The sequence below is a fragment of the Suncus etruscus genome, chromosome 16, assembly GCF_024139225.1.
Source record: "Suncus etruscus isolate mSunEtr1 chromosome 16, mSunEtr1.pri.cur, whole genome shotgun sequence".
In the NCBI taxonomy this organism is placed as follows: Eukaryota; Metazoa; Chordata; class Mammalia; order Eulipotyphla; family Soricidae; genus Suncus; species Suncus etruscus.
In genome coordinates this window covers 76453455-76470481 of record NC_064863.1, presented here as the reverse complement: position 1 = coordinate 76470481, position 17027 = coordinate 76453455, and the positions used below count along the sequence as shown (strand labels likewise).

Sequence of the window (17027 nt, the reverse complement as noted above, 5' to 3'; positions counted from 1 at the left end):
GGAAGAGTTGCATGTCTACATCTTGGCAAAGGCACAACATGAAGGGCCCAGGGGAGATCCAATAACCTTCAGCAAACATCTCCAGTGCAAAAACAACAAGGAACAGGAATTTCTTATCCTGGTACCAAATGTACTTCTGGCATTTTGAGCAGGGATAGAAAGAAAAATAAAGAAAACAACTCCAATTAACATCACCTAAAACACCTTAAAGGGTCAGCTGTAAGCCTTCTTGGACTACTTGAGCAAGTCTATTCCTTACATTTATTTCCAGTAATTTTAGAGCTTTTCAAGAATACTTTTGCTTCTATTATTTAAAATGTTTCCTTCAGAATTAAAGGTTTTTGTTTTTTTTTTAATTTAAAAAGTTGCCGGAGGGGGCTGGAGAGATAGCATGGAGATAGGGCGTTTGCCTTGCATGCAGAAGGATGGTGATTCGAATCCCGGCATCCCATATGGTCCCCTGAGCCTGCCAGGAGCAATTTCTGAGCATAGAGTCAGGAGTAAACCCTGAGTGATGCCGGGTGTGATCCCCCCACCCCAAAAAAAGAAAAAAAGTTGCCAGAACTTATGGTGCTTATGGTGGTTGCCTCCACTAGATAAAATGTTTAAAACCACACAGCAATCAATCATCACAAACTGAATTCTACTGATTTTTTTTTTGTTTTTAGGCTTGCACAGTGGTGCTCAGGGATTACTCCTGGACCTGTGCTCAAAGATTAGTCCTGGTAATTTGGGGGTACTCTATAGGGTACCAGGAATCAAACCAAGGTCGTCAGCAAGTACAATATCCCCTGTACTGTCACTATGACTACTGTTTTATTTTCTAATAATTTCATTTGACATTCATTTAAAGTTTTGTTTGAGTAAGCAATATGAACTTTATCTGTTATATGCCAGCCAACTGGAACCTTAGTAGAGTGAAGGACACATACAAGTGAAGGAATTGGTGATGGAACATAGTATGCTTGGAACAGCACTGCTATAAACAACTTCGTAACTTATAAAAACATTATTATAAATATTTTACTTAATAAAATAAAGTTTAAAAAGCTGCCAGGATCAGACTCAGTTTAGTTCTACCGAAGCTGTGAAACTAAAAATCCTGACCACTCATAATTCTCTGGTTTGTGAACAGAGTCAGCGGGAGAACAGAATAAACTTTCAAGACATCTGTCTGCAGCTTTAACACTAAAACATACAGTCACTTGCCTGTGTGTGTGTGTGTGTGTATGTGTGTGTGTGTGTGTGTTTTTGCGCGCGCGCGAGCGCATAGGGAGGGAGGGAGGGAGGGAGGGAGGGAGGGAGGGAGGGAGGGAGGGAGGAGGAGGGAGAGGGGGGAGGAGGGAGAGAGAGAGTTTTAACTTTCATACTTGGGCTTTCTGGCTCTACAACAGCAAGTTTCTGCTTCTCATTTCCCACAAAATGAAAATTATTCTACTTCAGACAAGAGTCCCTGCATCTAGAACACAAATCACTTGGCTATCAACTTGCTAATGTGAATCTTAAAGGCATGTAGGTCTGATCAACTTAGCTGTGTGCTAATTCAAGGTTTCTGATTTCTGTTTGTGAGTGGCACAACAATTAACTGTGATCAAAGCTTTCTTTGTAGACAGCTACAAGTAAGGGAACAAAATCTCCCTTCCTGGTGAGGCTGAGTTTTGGGAGCAGGAGAAAGGAGGACATGAGCTATGGAGAAAGAGTTGCGTCTGGGTCCCACTCCCACTCCATCCACGCCTGGTTCATCAGCATGGTGCAGCTCTTCTGGTGTGCCTGATGCCATGGCCAATGTACCATGGGAGGGGATCTCTGCTTCTTGGGGCCCACTATCTGCTTGATCTTAGAAGAAGGAAAGCAGCAGGAGATCCTGGCATACAGAGTTTGGGGTGTTTCCTTTTCATTTGTTTGCAATGTTAGGGATGGATCTTGGGCCTTCACACATGCAGGTGCCTGGCCCAACTGCGTGCACTGGCACCATATGGAATCCCTGGTTCTGACATGCTGCAAGTTGCAGAACATCAGGGATTTACAGTGCAGGACTCAAGCCTAGGAGACAGGCAATAACTTCTGGAATACTTTGTAGAACATGACAATGGCAAGTACCTCTAAAGTTCTAACATTTCGCTATTGGGGTCCCAAGTACCCATCCAACTCAGGTGACATCTTAAATTCCTAAAAGGTAAAACAAACAAACAAACAAAGAAAAAACCCTAAAAGGTGAAGGCAGAAGAAGGGCCTTTAGGAAATGGCTAAGTTCTGAGGGTGGAGTGGCTTCATGCATGAACTGATGCAAATAAAAAAATACATATATATTTACAGGCTTGAGACATGGGCAGGGAGGGCACTGGTCTTGTATGCTGCTGACCCAGGTTCAATCCCTGACATCAGCATTGGATGAGTGATACCAAAGCTAAAAAAAAAATTAAATAAGAGCAATTGCAGAGAATTCTTCCACCACAGAGGACACAAAAGGTGCCAGGAACAAGGCCTCAAAATAATGACTTGTATGAGTGTATGAGCGTATGAGTTCTGCACTGGCTGCCCCCAGAACTGCAAGAAGCAGATTTGTTTATAAGCTCTATAGTCTGTATAGCAGCTCAAATGGACTAGGATAACCTCATAACTCCATGCCTTCTGCTCACGTAATTCTTGTTTTCACACAGCACCTCCTCAGAGAGGATTCTGACTCTTAAGTCAAAATCCACCTACATCAATCTCTAACATTCTACAGGGTCCTCCAGCAAGTAAGAACTTGCTCAAGTTCTTACTACTTTACCTGAGTGGGAAAGGAAATAATGGTAGCTCTGAACCCAATGGAGAATAAGATGATCAGGGCCAGCCATCAATTCCACCCACCCCAGTCACTACACTGCTAGCACACCAGAGTCTCCAGACATTTTGGTTAATAAAAAAATGCTCAATTGGGGCCAAGGACATGGTTCAGAAGCTTGGAATTCACACTTTGAATGCGACGAGGTCAAGGTTCAATCCCCAGCACGTCCTGTTCCCCCACACTGCTGAAAGTGTTCTCCTCAAAAGAAAGAAAAGTGAAAAAGCGGTTGAACTGATGTTGTATATAGGAGGGAAATAAAGTGAGTACACTCAGGGTCCTGTAGCCACCAGCCTGGGCACAGGAGGATCATTTCCCATTTGGAAATTCTTCTTTAGATTTAAGATATTAAGAGCTAAATATGGAAGTAGGAGAGATTGTTTCCCCGTGTGGGTGAATCTGAGTCAGTATCATGCAGTTACTTTTCCACTGTGGACCAATTTACACTCAGGCTAGCAGTCTGTTGAAAAGGACAGCTCAATGAAAGTATATCAACAATGATTTATCTCATGGCTACCGTGACTTAGGGTTGCAGAAAGCATCTGAGCAGACAAAAAAAAGCGGCTCAGGTAGCTTAGCATGAAACTCAGGTTCAAATGCTGGGCACCTTACCCTGAGTAACACGGACCACCCCAAATCAAACTCAACCAGCTTCCCCATCCCAAAATAGTCAATGACTTCTTCCTTCTCCCTCAGATTATCATTCTGGAATTCATTTTCCTCTGGCTCTTTTAGTCCCTCATCACAATCCAAAATCTAGACAAGGAGCGCAAGTGCTGCTGCCTCTTGGAACTCAGCCCTTCATTCTAAAATACTTTGATTTCTGCCTCATACAGGTCAGGCTGAGCAGCATTTCACCTCCTACTCAGCCAGCACTGCCCAGGGCCCCAGCAGAGAGCACAAGCATAGCCAAGGATGATGAAGAGTTTACATCTACTCCATGAGTAGATAGCAGAGAAAAATGTGTGCCAAAAGAATCCCTTCCTCTAGTCACCAAAGAGAAAGATTTTTATTCAAATAGTCACTGAACAGCCAGAGAGAGAGCACAGCAGGAGGGAGGGCATTTGTCTTACATGTGGCCAACCTGGGAGGTGCCTGGTTGGAGTCTCAGCATCCCATATGGTCCCCCAGCCTGCCAGGGGCAATTTCTGAGTACAGAGTCAGGAGTAACCCCTGAGCGCAGCTGGGTGTCACTCAAAAAACCAATCAATCAATCAATCAATAAAGTAAAAAAATAACAAATAATCACTGAAGCCAAAGTTATTATGGGGGTAAATCAGGAGATCTTTGGGAGACTTAGAAAAATTTCAACTGGGCTTATATTTTTCTCAAAGAGCACGTAAAAAGGGGCCGGAGAGATAGCACAGCAGTAAGGCGTCTGCCTTGCAAGCAGCCAAATCAGGATAGACAGTGGTTCATATCCTGGCATCCCATACGGTCCCCCATGCCTAGCAGGAACAGTTTCTGAGCACAGAGCGCTGTCAGGTGTGACCCTCCCCACCCTGCAAAAAAAAAAAAAAAAAAAAAAAACAAACATAAAAAGGTAATCCAGAATTCTGGCTCAATTAAACTCACAGTCTTTATCGTTTTGGGGGAAGCTATAGGGATGTGAGCAGGGGTTTGAGTTTGGGGCCACTCCCTGAAGTGATGGGGAGCCCATGCAATGCCTGGTGGCTCTGTACTTGCTCTCCAGTCCTAAGTCCAGGCTCCTCTTCCCAAATACTGGCAACAATTTGGCCTCCATTAGGAGGTAGAGCAGGGGTCTTCAAACTACGGCCCGAGGGCCACATGCGGCCCGCAGAGGAGTCTGATCCGGCCTGCCAGCAGTGAGCGCTGTTTGGTTGCCAAGATACCTGCCAGCATATACACTCAGTGTATATCCAAATATCAGGAACCATGCACTCAAAATGGTAACCATCTTTGGTAGCACTTATGCCTGTGAACAGACTTTTTCAAGAATGAAATCTCCAACCAGATCAAGATTAACTGATGCCCACTTGCATCACTAGTTACAGCTGGCAGTGACAAATATGGAACTGGACACTGACCATCTTTTTAGCCAAAAGCAGGCCCACAGTTCCCATTGAAATACTGGTGCGTGATCTGTTTATTTATAAGTGGTTTTCATTTTATTTATATAAGATATGTGCAGTGTGAGTAGGAATTAGTAGCTCATATAGTCTGGTCCTCCAGCTCTCTAAGGGACCGTAATCCGGCCCCCACTTTAAAAAGTTTGAAGACCTCTGAGGTAGAGAGACTAGGAGGAGGAGTGCAAAGTAATGAGATTTTGGAGAATAAAAATCTAAGAAATTGCTCATTAGTAGCCCAAAAGTATGAGAACCATACCACTTTGAAATGCAAATCTTGAGCTCTCTGGAGTTATAGAGAACTGTAGTTTAGAGAAGAATGGATGTTATTGCAAGATAATCTAAACATTATTATAAAAAAAAAAAACCTTCTGGATCTTTTAGAGTCCAATGCTTTCCCAGTAACCCCTGGATTGACTATTTTAATGCAAAAAACTCCAGGTCTAGACAATCTGGAAAACTCACTCTCTCTTCCTTACTGGAGTTCAGATTCTCTTGTATGTAAACTGCTTTAAAAAGCAACTATTTCACTTCTTTCTGAAATTCTTTATAAAATAAAGACAAAAAGCAATTCCTGGCTCGAGAGTCCATGGCTCTCCATGTGTGGTGAGAACCAGTTCCACTCCACGCATAATGAGTAGACAACAACATTCTGCATTATTTTTATGATTCATTCTCAGTGAGACATTACCACACCCTCTTCTTCAAGTGGGAAGAAAAAAAAAAGTTCTTCACATTTATTAGTGAACAACCCTTCACAAACGATTCTCCGCTTTCTACTTTTTGACCCCTTGCTTTCACTTTATGGTTATGTGGTAAGAATTAACAACTATCGGGGCCGGCGAGGTGGCGCTAGAGGTAAGGTGTCTGCCTTACAAGCGCTAGCCAAGGAAAGACTGCAGTTCGATCCCCCAGCTTCCCATATGGTCCCCCCAAGCCAGGGGCAATTTCTGAGCGCTTAGCCAGGAGTAACCCCTGAGCATCAAAAGGGTGTGGCCTGAAAAACAAAACAAATAAAACAAAACAAAAACAAGAATTAACAACTATCTTTACACTTTTCAAGAAGCCAGAGAGATAGTTCAGGGCAGTCTGCTTTTTACAGGACACCCAGGTTTGATCCCAGGCACCAAATAAGAATTCCAGAGTCCTACCAGGAGTGATCCCTGAGCTAAGAGCTAGGATTAAGTCCTAACATTTACCAAAACAACCAGTATCTGGTAGAATGGAAGGGTAAACAGTTAACTGTTCCTCCATACAGGCCTCCAGTGAAATTGGGTAATTAATGATGGAATGGCAGGAGTAGGCATTGCAACCAAGAAAAGGAAGCCCCCTCTCCCCAGGCAATGCTCTTTGGCCCCCTCACCTATACCCAGGCAGGTGGCAGGAGAACAGGTATCACACACATATACATGTGGCTGTAGTCAGAGACAAAGAAAAGCCAAGGGGATAGGAAGTCACTAGGTTAAGGACCTAGTCCTAGAGAGACCCAGCAACAAGTTCCACATAGTAGAACCAGCAAGGGAACACAGTGGCAGGTTCCACTTGCAGATTTCAAACTAGAACATCTATACCGAAGGTGACCAGATGCTAAGGGATGCGAATAGGAATAGGAAGTCTGAACTGGGCACCAAGAGAGACAGAATGAGTGATGTCATATACGGGTAAAAGACAAGACCAGGACACTGGGGAGGGACCTGTCCCATCTATTTGAATGGCACAATAAAATTTAAGTAAACATTTCCACAAATATTTCATACATTTCTCAAGAACCCCTGAGGCTCAAAACAAATCTACTCCTACAGACAAAACACCATTCAAAAACCCTCCTGAGATATTCTCGGGAGAGAAATGTTCTCTATTTTCACTCTGCTGAAACTGAGCTATCTCTACCGTATCACATTTCACTGTATTACCTAACAAAACAGCCTCCATAAGCTTTTCTATGACCCATGCTTCTTTAACAGGACATCAATAACCCATCTCAAACTTCAATTCTGGAGCCTACAAGATCCTAGATTTAAAGGTATCTCCTTAACCCAAGCCACTCATACCCTGGCAACTAGCAGTTTAGAAATCCCCTTCCCTTCCCCAGGACTGCCCACTCACCTCCATAGACTGTGCAGGCATCTTCAGTTTGGTGAGCTTGGCCCTGGCAGGCACCTTTAGGCCCGTTTTTTCAAAAGTCTGTAGTCTGTAGTCCTCGAGCAAAGGCTTCAGATTGGGGGACTCGCTCGGTACCTGATCCTGCCCATCCATGGGGCGGACGTAGGCTGTGGGCTTCTGCTGCATGGCCAGGCTCTTAGAGGGGAGAGGAGGTGGTGGAAAGGTGACTCCCAGACTGGTGAGTGCCATGATGCTATCCTGCGAATCCTCCTTGTTGGGAGCCCGCACTGCCAGGCCTGGGGGAGATGTGTTGGTGCTAAGGCCCTGGCTGCAGTGAACAGGTGAGAGTCGGGGCACCAGAGCCGATGTTGCACAGTGTCGGGGAGAAAGTTCCCTCCCGGGATCCAGGACAGCCACAGTGGCACACTGGCTCCCAGCAGCTCTGAAGGTACCCTTTTTGAGATGGCCAGAGTCATACCCCTCCAGGCGGAGACAGTCCTGGGCCAGGCGCTGGCTGTCCAGGGGAGCGCAGCCTTTAGTATAGACAGTGGGTGCTGGCTCCACTCTTTGCTGTGCCATCTTTGAGTTGTGGCTCACTGGAGCCATCAGGAGGGGTGCAGAGGTGGGAGTGGTAAGGAGCTGGTGGCGCTGGACCCCAGGACGCAAGGAGTGGGCAGCAAGGCTGCTCCCCTTTTCGAGATACCGAGGCTTTCCTGGCTTTGCGTCAGAAGCACTGGGGCGACAGGAGTGGGACCTGGGGCTGAGGAACTCCTTCACTTCTTCATAGTCCCCCAACATCGTCTGGAGTCGACTAGACAGCTCATCACACTTCTCCTTCTAAAACAAAGCAAAAGGGTTTGTTTTTTTTTCCCATTGAAAATGTCTCACGTCCATAAATCAGTCACGGTGGTTTTGGTCCCATGCTTCAAAATTGCTAGCCCTGTTTCAATATACACATGGATCTCACCTGTACTAGACCCTGTGCCCACCAACACCTATAACTCCCTGACTTACCTACTTATCTACTTACTCCTTCTATTCCTCTTCTTCCCTGGACTTTTTATTTCTATAATATAGGGCCAAGGATTCTCCCAACTTTTGTACCTAAAGCCAGATGTACCTAAAACTCTAGAGCCCAACAGATGCTAGAGTATATGCCTTGCATATGTGTGAGACCCCAGGTTCCATCTCTGACATTTTGCTCACCAACATCCCAAGCACTGCCAGGTGATACCCTCCAGCAGTAGGAAAAAACAAAACAAAATCAACCAGGTTACATAACACCATCAAAAACTAAGCATGTAGAACATAGTTTTAATGTGCAATTTAAATTCCAATCCCCTGTGGAGTCCATCACAAGCCCACAGCAAAAAGTACCAAAAAATTAACATGACCAAAGGAAACCACAAAATTGAGTGATGTGGACTAACAGGTCTCAAAGGCTCTTCTTATTTTGTTTTCAAAAATCTCTAGGACAATGTTTCCTTTGCATAGCTGTGGTCCTTGTTCAGACTCACCTTCATCCAAGGTGAGTACTATGATAGAGCAACTCTGGCCATCTAGTTTAGAATAAATACCTTGTAAGGCTCTCCAAAAAGGGGGATTTTTTCAGGAAATGCCTCTTTCTCTTGATGAGCCTCCTGGTTCCGGCATTCCTTCTCTCTGATCCGAAGCAAATTTCTCTCTTCATTGTACAAGCTGTTTCAGACACCATGAAAGAAAAAAGGCAATAAAAATGATCAATATTCAGATTCAGCTAGTAAGTGGATGGGAGACAAGGATAGGTTAAAAAGAGGCAATGACAAGGAAGATTTCAAGAAATCTTTTATTGGGGAACCCTCCCCTAGACCAAGGGCCTCAACCCCGGTCCTGGGTCCTGGCACCGAGAACTGAACGAAGTATTTACTTTAGATTACTTGCAGCCACAGCTCAGGGATCTCTCTGAGATGAGCATTCTTTTATAGTGATGGTGGAACTGAGACAAGATGAATTAATTATATTTTACTTTCATTTGCAAAATACAGAATAAGACAGAAGAGCTTTTCATCTTAAGGAGTCAGCAGGATGTGAACTTGAAAAAGGCTACATTCTTGGATCAGTATTGTACATTTTGGAAGATTAAAATCAAAAGGTTTATTTCAGGATTAAAAGATTACAAGACACCCAAAACAGCATTTATTTTATTCCCAACCAACTCTCCTGGGAGAATCTTGGCATGCAAAGCCAAAAAAAAATTCTTTTTATTTCTCACTTCAAGGTGAGGACGTGAAAACCCAAGTTCAGATGTTAGCTAAATCTGCTGAGAAGTCTTAAAATCTGATTGCCCCACTCTTAACTACATTAAAACAATTGTTAAATTATCTGCTCTGGCACCAAGAGTTTTAAAATACATGATTAAAAAATAACAGACCCAAGAGATGGAACCAAGCAGATAGCAGTTTCAGTCTGCATCTGCACCAAAAGTGGGAAGCTAAAGGCTACTTACTCCCTCTGATCTGATATAGCACGGTAGCATAATAAATTTAAGAACCAAAAATAGTCTTGTTCGCACACACTGGCTTACGCCACTACTCATTCTCCAGTTTTATTTGAATAAATAGGAAGACATCCAATTGTCTAACCAAGACCTCATGTACCTTCAGAAATTCCAGTCCTGATGTCAAGCCATCCCTTCCTGGCCTCTGCTATTTCAAGACTTCGCTTATTCCCCCCCCCTGACAAGAGCCTACGGGTCACCCTTGCTGCCTTCCCCACACCTTCACTGCAAATTCAGTTTCTTTTCAAAAGAAATCCCACCTATGACTCCCATTCTCATGACTTCTCTGAATTTTAAAGAGTTGGGCGGTTTTCATATTCTTCTAGAATACATTTTCAAAAAGCCGTGCATTGACATTCAAAGTCCCCCATAAAATGAAACAGAACTATTCTCAGAATGATCCAGCCATGTATAGATTTACCTGGCTCCTTGGTACCCTGGGTTCCCTTCTGTAAATGACAACCAGCTCCTGTGGGCTGCATGTTAGTATAATTTTTCCACAAACCACTCACTATGCTCCAGCACACCTGACTAATCCCATCCTTCAGTAATATTGGGATTTGGATATGTTCACTGTACCTTTACAACACAAATTCCCTCTATCTCCCTCTCAAGGATATACTATCCCCAGTTTTAAGGGACCAGTCAGTCTCTGGAGTGGTTTGATGTCACCTATTCCTGACTGGACATTCTCAAATGCACCAGTAGTGTTTCACTTATCATGAGATTGTCAGTTCTCTCTTTCCCTTCTCCTGACTGCCAGTCTAAGAAAATCTTTCCTATTTATCTCCGACCTTACACATGGCATTCTATGCAGAAGCTAACTGTTAAATATCTTTAAATAAAAAAAAACTCCCACTCTGCATAGAGCATTTTTTTTTATGAGCTTTTCTTTTTTCTTGTCAGTGTTCGGGAGGCGTGAGGACCTCCTGGCCCTGTTCCAGTGGTGCTTGGAAAGCAGCGTGTGGTCTCTGGAGCCAGGATCAAGGGGGCTCTACTTTCTATCTTATATAAGGTGCACTGTTCAACCCAGTCACTAGAAATATTCCTGAACTTCCTGGCATGAGGACATGCTAAAAATGAGAAAAAATCATACTGCCTATAATTGTATATTAACCTTCTGGTTATGGGCCTCTCAAGACGTTGCTTCCGATGGACTCCCACTGATGTGATTCTCTCTTGCAGTCCCTTGGTCTGCCTGGGGGTTCCTGGCTATGAAACACTTTCCATGCAGGGGTCTCAAGCTCAATTTACCTGCGGGCCGCAGGAGGCAAAGTCGGGGTGATTCTTGAGTGTAAAGTCTCAGTAAGTAGTAAGCCTTGAACATTGGGGGGTGTGACCCAAACAACTAAAATAAAATAAAACAAAACAAAAAAAGATTCCTCTAGGGCAGGGCCACAAAATGTTGGACGGAGGGGTGCAGCAAGTGAGAGTGAGCTAACTGGCTAAATTCACTAGGCTATAGTAAAGAATGCTCTGCTTATACAGTGCATCAAAAACTCATGGGTTAATGGTCTCAATTAAAACAAACAAAACAGGGGCCGGGAAGGTGGCACTAGAGGTAAGGTGTCTGCCTTGCAAGCGCTAGCGTAGGGAAGACTGGACCTCGGTTCGATCCCCCGGCGTCCCATATGGTCCCCCCCAAGCCAGGGGTGATTTCTGAGCGCATAGCCAGGAGTAACCCCTGAGCATCAAACGGGTGTGGCTCAAAAACCAAAAACCAAACAAACAAAAAAACCTAACAGGTGATGAATATTTCAATAAGGATCCAAACAGCCTAAGAGCACCAAAGTCACCCCTAAAGGGGAAGATTTCTGCCAATTCCTACAGGAAACATGCACAACCTGAAGCTGGAATTGGAGGTCTTGTAAGAGATCTCACCAAGTTCAGGCTGAACGAAACATGGTGGTAGTCTTGAGAGCACTCAGGATTCCTTGTGTGATTTCAGGGTATTAGTCATTTCTCTGATTGTGTTCCAAACAGCCACACAATTTTCATAGACAATGTGGAAGCCAAAGCAAGACACGGATCAGGAGATATGTGACCCAGCAAGTGGGCTGAAAGGCAGGGTTCACGGAGAAAAGGATTCTCTTTTCATGGGCAGTGGGTTTGCACTGACATGAAGGGATTTCTCACTCCTTCAGTCCTGCTTACGTCTGCTTATTTGTGAGTGTTCATTTCTGCCTCTGGCTTTGCTAAAGAGGGAATCCTGGGAAAGTAGGAATCTAGGTTTTAGGCTGACAAGTAACCCTGGGCACTGAAGTGCTACAATGAAAATACTGCTGAGTTCCTCACTGCATGTCCCTTTGACTCTAGCCAGGCAGTACAATCACTAAGGGGGGGGGAGGAGTGAGAGAGAGGAGAGAGAGAGAGAGAACGAGAGAACGAGAGAGAGAGAGAGAGAGAGAGAGAGAGAGAGAGAGAGAGAGAGAGAGAGAGAGAGAGAGAGAGAGATATCAGTGGCTGAAAGCATGCTTGCAAGTCCAACTGTCAGGTCCTCAAATGGTAAAGTAAATGCCTAACACCCACAAAGCCCCAACTTTGACTCCTAGCACCTCCAACCCTTAAAAACCACTAGGTATGGTGGCCCTAGTGGCCCAAAGCACAATGAGCCTTGGGCCTTAAAGCAAAGAAGTGGTAAGGGAGAAAGAGGAAATAGGGTTAGAGAGCACACCTTATGTTGAGCACATGCTCTGCATGCAAGGAGGTTTGCACGCTGCCATGGCATGGTTCCCCCGGCATTCCTGGGAATGAGCCCAGGCAAAGAGCTGAGAGTTCCTTCCTCTCTCCACCTCCACCACTATCCAGCACTTTTAGGAAGGCACAAAAACCAAAGTAAAATAAATGTAGTAAAATCACCAAGATATTCTTAAATTTACCAGCCTTATCTCACATCAGTTAGCCCTTAACATATCTTTAGATTTTTATTCCAAAAGTAATTAATACTGCAGCAGGAAAAAAATAAAAGTCCAACTGTATAGAATCCCAACAATGATTATTATATAAATCAAATTTTCCACAAGAAAGATAGTCTACAGAATGAAGAATTCTATGTATTTAAAGTTCTATTTCATTTGCTGGGGAAATGTTGTTGTTGTTGTTTTTAGGCCACTCCCAGAAGTACCTGGGGAGGAGGAAGAAACACATGTGGTGGCTGGGTTTGGAATCCAGCCACCTGCATGCAAAGCTCATACTCAACCCATGGAATTAAGACTCTCTCTCCACCCTGAAAAAAGTTTTAAGCCACACCAAGATTTTATTGGGAGATTAAAAAAAAAAATTCTAAGAAAAGCCTTCAACTTTTTCTTATTCACCACCACTGATTAAGTGAAAAACCCAAAACCAGTGTCAAGAGAACAGCATGGGAGATGACTTTTTATGAGGTCTCGCTGCCAGACTCACTACCAGTTAGGCACTCCCTGTACCCTTGCCTTGTCCCTTCTAGGCAAATAGGCAGTGAGCCAGGAAGTGACCATGGGCCTCTCCATGTATACACAGGACATGGCAGTTAGTAGCCCGCTTCAGGGCTTCTTCTGCTCGTCACAGTAGATATTTGGACAATACTGACACAGTCACAGGAGCTGTGAGCTGCCCTTCAGTGACTACATACAATGTCTCTAAAGAAAGGTGTAAGCGGGCCCGGAGAGATAGCACAGCGGTGCTTGCCTTGCAAGCAGCCGATCCAGGACCTAAGGTGGTTGGTTCGAATCCCGGTGTCCCATATGGTCCCCCGTGCCTGCCAGGAGCTATTTCTGAGCAGACAGCCAGGAGTAACCCCTGAGCACCGCCGGGTGTGGCCCAAAAACCAAAAAAAAAAAAAAAAAAAAAAAAAAATTGTGCAAAGAAAGGTGTAAGCACCAAGGGGACGGTTGCAAGAAGTTTAAAGGAGATTTTAAAGAAAACAGTGCACGTCCTACACAGTTTCTAGCTCTGTAATTACCTGTGAATAATGACATGTTAACTACCACTTCTTTAATTAAAGGTGGCATCTTCCTCTAGGTGGAGATAGAATACAGCCTCTTTTTCAGCAGATAACCTCACCCCAGTCATCACCGGTTTGATTTCCTTCATGTTCCACAGACCACAGAGAGTTACACACCTTTAACGGCACCAAGAGCAGATTTTCAAGCTCTTGAGAACAGCTGGGTCTCCTCACAGGACTATTATCTATCACAGACCGTAACTCCAAATCAAGGTAATCTGAGGGGAGGTCTTAAATCCTCATGGGGAGGGGTGGGGGCTTCTTTTATTTCTTTTCTTTTTTTCTATTTTAAATAAATTCTTCAATTGAATCAACGCAAGATACACAGTTGCAAAGCTGCTCATGATTGAATTTCAGTCATACAATGTTTTGGGGATACTGAGGAGGGACCCCCCCCCCCAGAATGATGTAGATCATTTCTGGCTAACTAGCATCAGCAAAAAATGGGCAGTAAACCCAAGGACACCACCTTCTGCCTCTATGGATAGACAGGCATACTGATCCTAGTCTCTAATCTGGTTGTCACGATCATTTGTTGATTAGCCCCTCCCCTCCGCTTTTTTTTTTTTCCAGGTGAAAAAAAGTTAAGACTCCAAGATCAACTTTCAGTTCCTACATGGTGGCTCTAGAAATTCAAAAGCAGTTCTTTCTGCCTGGCTACAAGCTCATGTTCTAAATTACAGTTCTGCAAACACAAGTGTCAGGTTAGGTATTACACTGTGAAAGGGAAGAGAAGGCAAGCTAAGGTGTGCAGACTTAAAACCATATTCTTCCCTGTGAATGCTGTCTCAAAAAGGAACATAATCTGGATAGCTCATAGCCATCAGAGCCAGGAGCACTGGTTGAAATGAACGTCTAGTTAGCAGCACACCTCGATGAAGGGACTTCTAGTGCTCTTCAGAAAGTTCTGGCCCACAAGATGAAGTTGCTCTCTGAATTATAAAACTGTGCTCCAGGGGCCGGAGAGACAGCATGGAGGTAAGGCGTTTGCCTTTCATGCAAAAGGTCATCAGTTCGAATCCCGGAGTCCCATATGGTCCCCCGTGCTTGCCAGGAGCAATTTCTGAGCATGGAGCCAGGAGTAACCCCTGAGCACTGGCGGGTGAGACCCAAAAACCAAAAAAAAATAAAAATAAATAAATAAATAAATAAATAAATAAAACTGTGCTCCAACTCCTATTTTAGAGCTTTTAAAACTGCGTAGGTTTTAGGTGGCTGACCCCAAAGGATGATAATCTCCAAGTTCACAAGTTATCTCTAACAGTTTAAGAGTACTTCACATGAACCTCTTCCAAGGAAAGAATGTAAATAAAATGGCATCAAAGTAGCCATTCTGTGCTTTGGAAACTGTGTTTCCAAGGCCAGTTTACTGAACCACCACAGGGTATATGACGCAAAAGAGTGGCTATAGACGACAGAACACACAGGACTGGCGTGTTGAGAAGAGGGTGCAGAAACTGCCTGCCGGAAGTCTCTGGGACTATTTTTAGGCAGGATGCACTTCCCTGTCCAGCCTGGCTTCTGCTGCAGTGTGTAAGCCATCAGCCGGTCTCAATTCCAGAGAAGCTGGGTCTCACCTTCTCGAGCACCTTTTGTTTCTCTGTAAACTAGACAGACCCCAGAGAGAACCTCAGACTTCAAGAGCAGATGGCACAGAGGAAAGGCAGGAGGCACCAGTCAAGGGCTGGGAGAGGAGCCCTGATAGAGACTCATCAGCTCCGGTGTCACGAATATGGGAATGAGGAAACAACCCGGGGTGTGCAGAGCTGTGCATGCAGCCCCTGAAAACCTCTTTCTGTGTCCTGCTGAAGAGTGAAAGGAGCCCCTTTTCTGTCTTTCACTTCTGTAGAATTAAATAATTAACGATGGTGATGGATGGAGAAGGATGGAGGCCTTTATTCTTAGGCCATGGCCACGTGGCTTCATCCCTCATCAACCCGCGGGTCTGGGGTCCAGGAAAGCGACGGGTATTGAACTCACTCATAGGCAGGCTTCACGAAGCATCAATTTTATTCATGCCCTATCCACCACATGTGTGGCCTATATCATAACCTTTTAAGCATTCAGCCATTCTTAGCTAGCCCTGCATCTTAACTCCTTTCAGCCATCTTCCCTTTGACCTTCATGCCGGCAAAAAACCAAAAGCAACCTAATCCCCTGGGTCAAAGCCCTTATCTAACCTTTCCAAGACCCCTCCCAGGAAATTGGTGGGGTCCTGTAGGTAAGGTCAAGTTACCTAGGAAGAATGGGGGGGGGGGGGGATGAGGCTTCAACTTCAACAGAAGGAAAGACAGGAAGGCTGCATGAGGGTGGAGCTGTGGATGCCTCTCCCAGGAGGCTCCATAACCATCCCTGCCCTTTGTGCCCACAGGGCTGCCAACTGCACCTCCAGAGATCCCTCTGGGACACAGGAAACTGTCTCACTAAAAAGTTGCATTCTCCAGGATGGACCAGTGCTATTTTCCTTCAGAATCTCCCCTCCACACAAGGAAGAGTTCTGTGGTAGGATGGAAAAGGAAGACCCTAAAATCAGTTAAGCATGTAATTTCTTTACTTTGCAGAGGCAGCCCCACCATGCTGACTGGGATGGACAGGACGGCTAACATAAATGTCCCATGTGAAGTCTGTTCCTCAGAACTGCAGAGAGTAGGGCAAAGGGCACCTCCCGTGAGACTGCAGACAGTGATGGCTTTGGGAGGCTTCTCTTTCCATCCAAGACCTCAAGTCCATTTTCTGCCCCTTAGTTTCCATGTTTCTCAATGTCTATAACAACCAAGCAGCATTTTCATATATTTGGCTTTGTGGGGGAAAAAAAAAAGTGTCAGCATACTTCAACACATAAAATGTTATCACACTGCACCACTCAGCAAATATTTAAACATGAGAATTCAAAGTGACTCCACGTTTGAAGGCAGAATAAATGATTCAAAGAACGAACAAAATCTTCCTCTTCCTTGAGGTGCACATGGGAAAGACTTCACATTTGTTTTTTAATGACCAAAAAAAAAAAAAAAAATCACTCAGCTAAGTCTTCCAAGAATTTCACGTCTAAATCTCCCACATCATCCAATACACACAATAGATTTTTATTTTTTTTTTAAAACCTGACACATAATCCTAACACAAAACCTTACAATAAGACTTTATAAATAATAAAAAACAGTGACAGAAACTCCAAATAGATGACATGACCGGTGTTTTCCTGAAGGAGCTCACAGAAACACGGGTCCAAGTCACAGCTCTTGGATGACACAGAACCAGCTCAGGGATGCTGTGTCCCTGAAGAGATGCCTGGCTCCTGCTGCAGAATCAAATCAACCTCCAGGATAAGTCACCTTACAGCCATGCTCACTGAGCTTTCACTAAGACAGTCAGACTCCAGCAAAGCCAATCACTTCAATTTTCAGGGGAGCTGCTTAATTTCTCTTTCAAAGAGGATCCATTAAGCACTAGTTAACAAGCAGCAAAAAACGCCTCATAGTGCAAAAATCT

At 44.4% G+C, this 17027-nt stretch overlaps 1 protein-coding gene across 1 annotated transcript in view; it reads right to left on the bottom strand.

Moving 5' to 3' along the window:
* Window positions 1-15077, bottom strand: part of AFF1 (ALF transcription elongation factor 1) — a 103482-nt gene extending 88405 nt beyond the window's left edge. Inside the window, exons 1-5 of the mRNA XM_049789885.1 lie at window positions 14906-15077; window positions 13653-13753; window positions 9814-9875; window positions 8595-8715; window positions 7021-7854 (exon numbers count right to left, since the gene is read on the bottom strand). Coding sequence (XP_049645842.1) covers window positions 7021-7854; window positions 8595-8715; window positions 9814-9875; window positions 13653-13753; window positions 14906-15077 — 1290 coding nt within the window. The remainder of the gene's footprint in view (window positions 1-7020; window positions 7855-8594; window positions 8716-9813; window positions 9876-13652; window positions 13754-14905) is intronic.
* Window positions 15078-17027: the final 1950 nt, after the last annotated feature.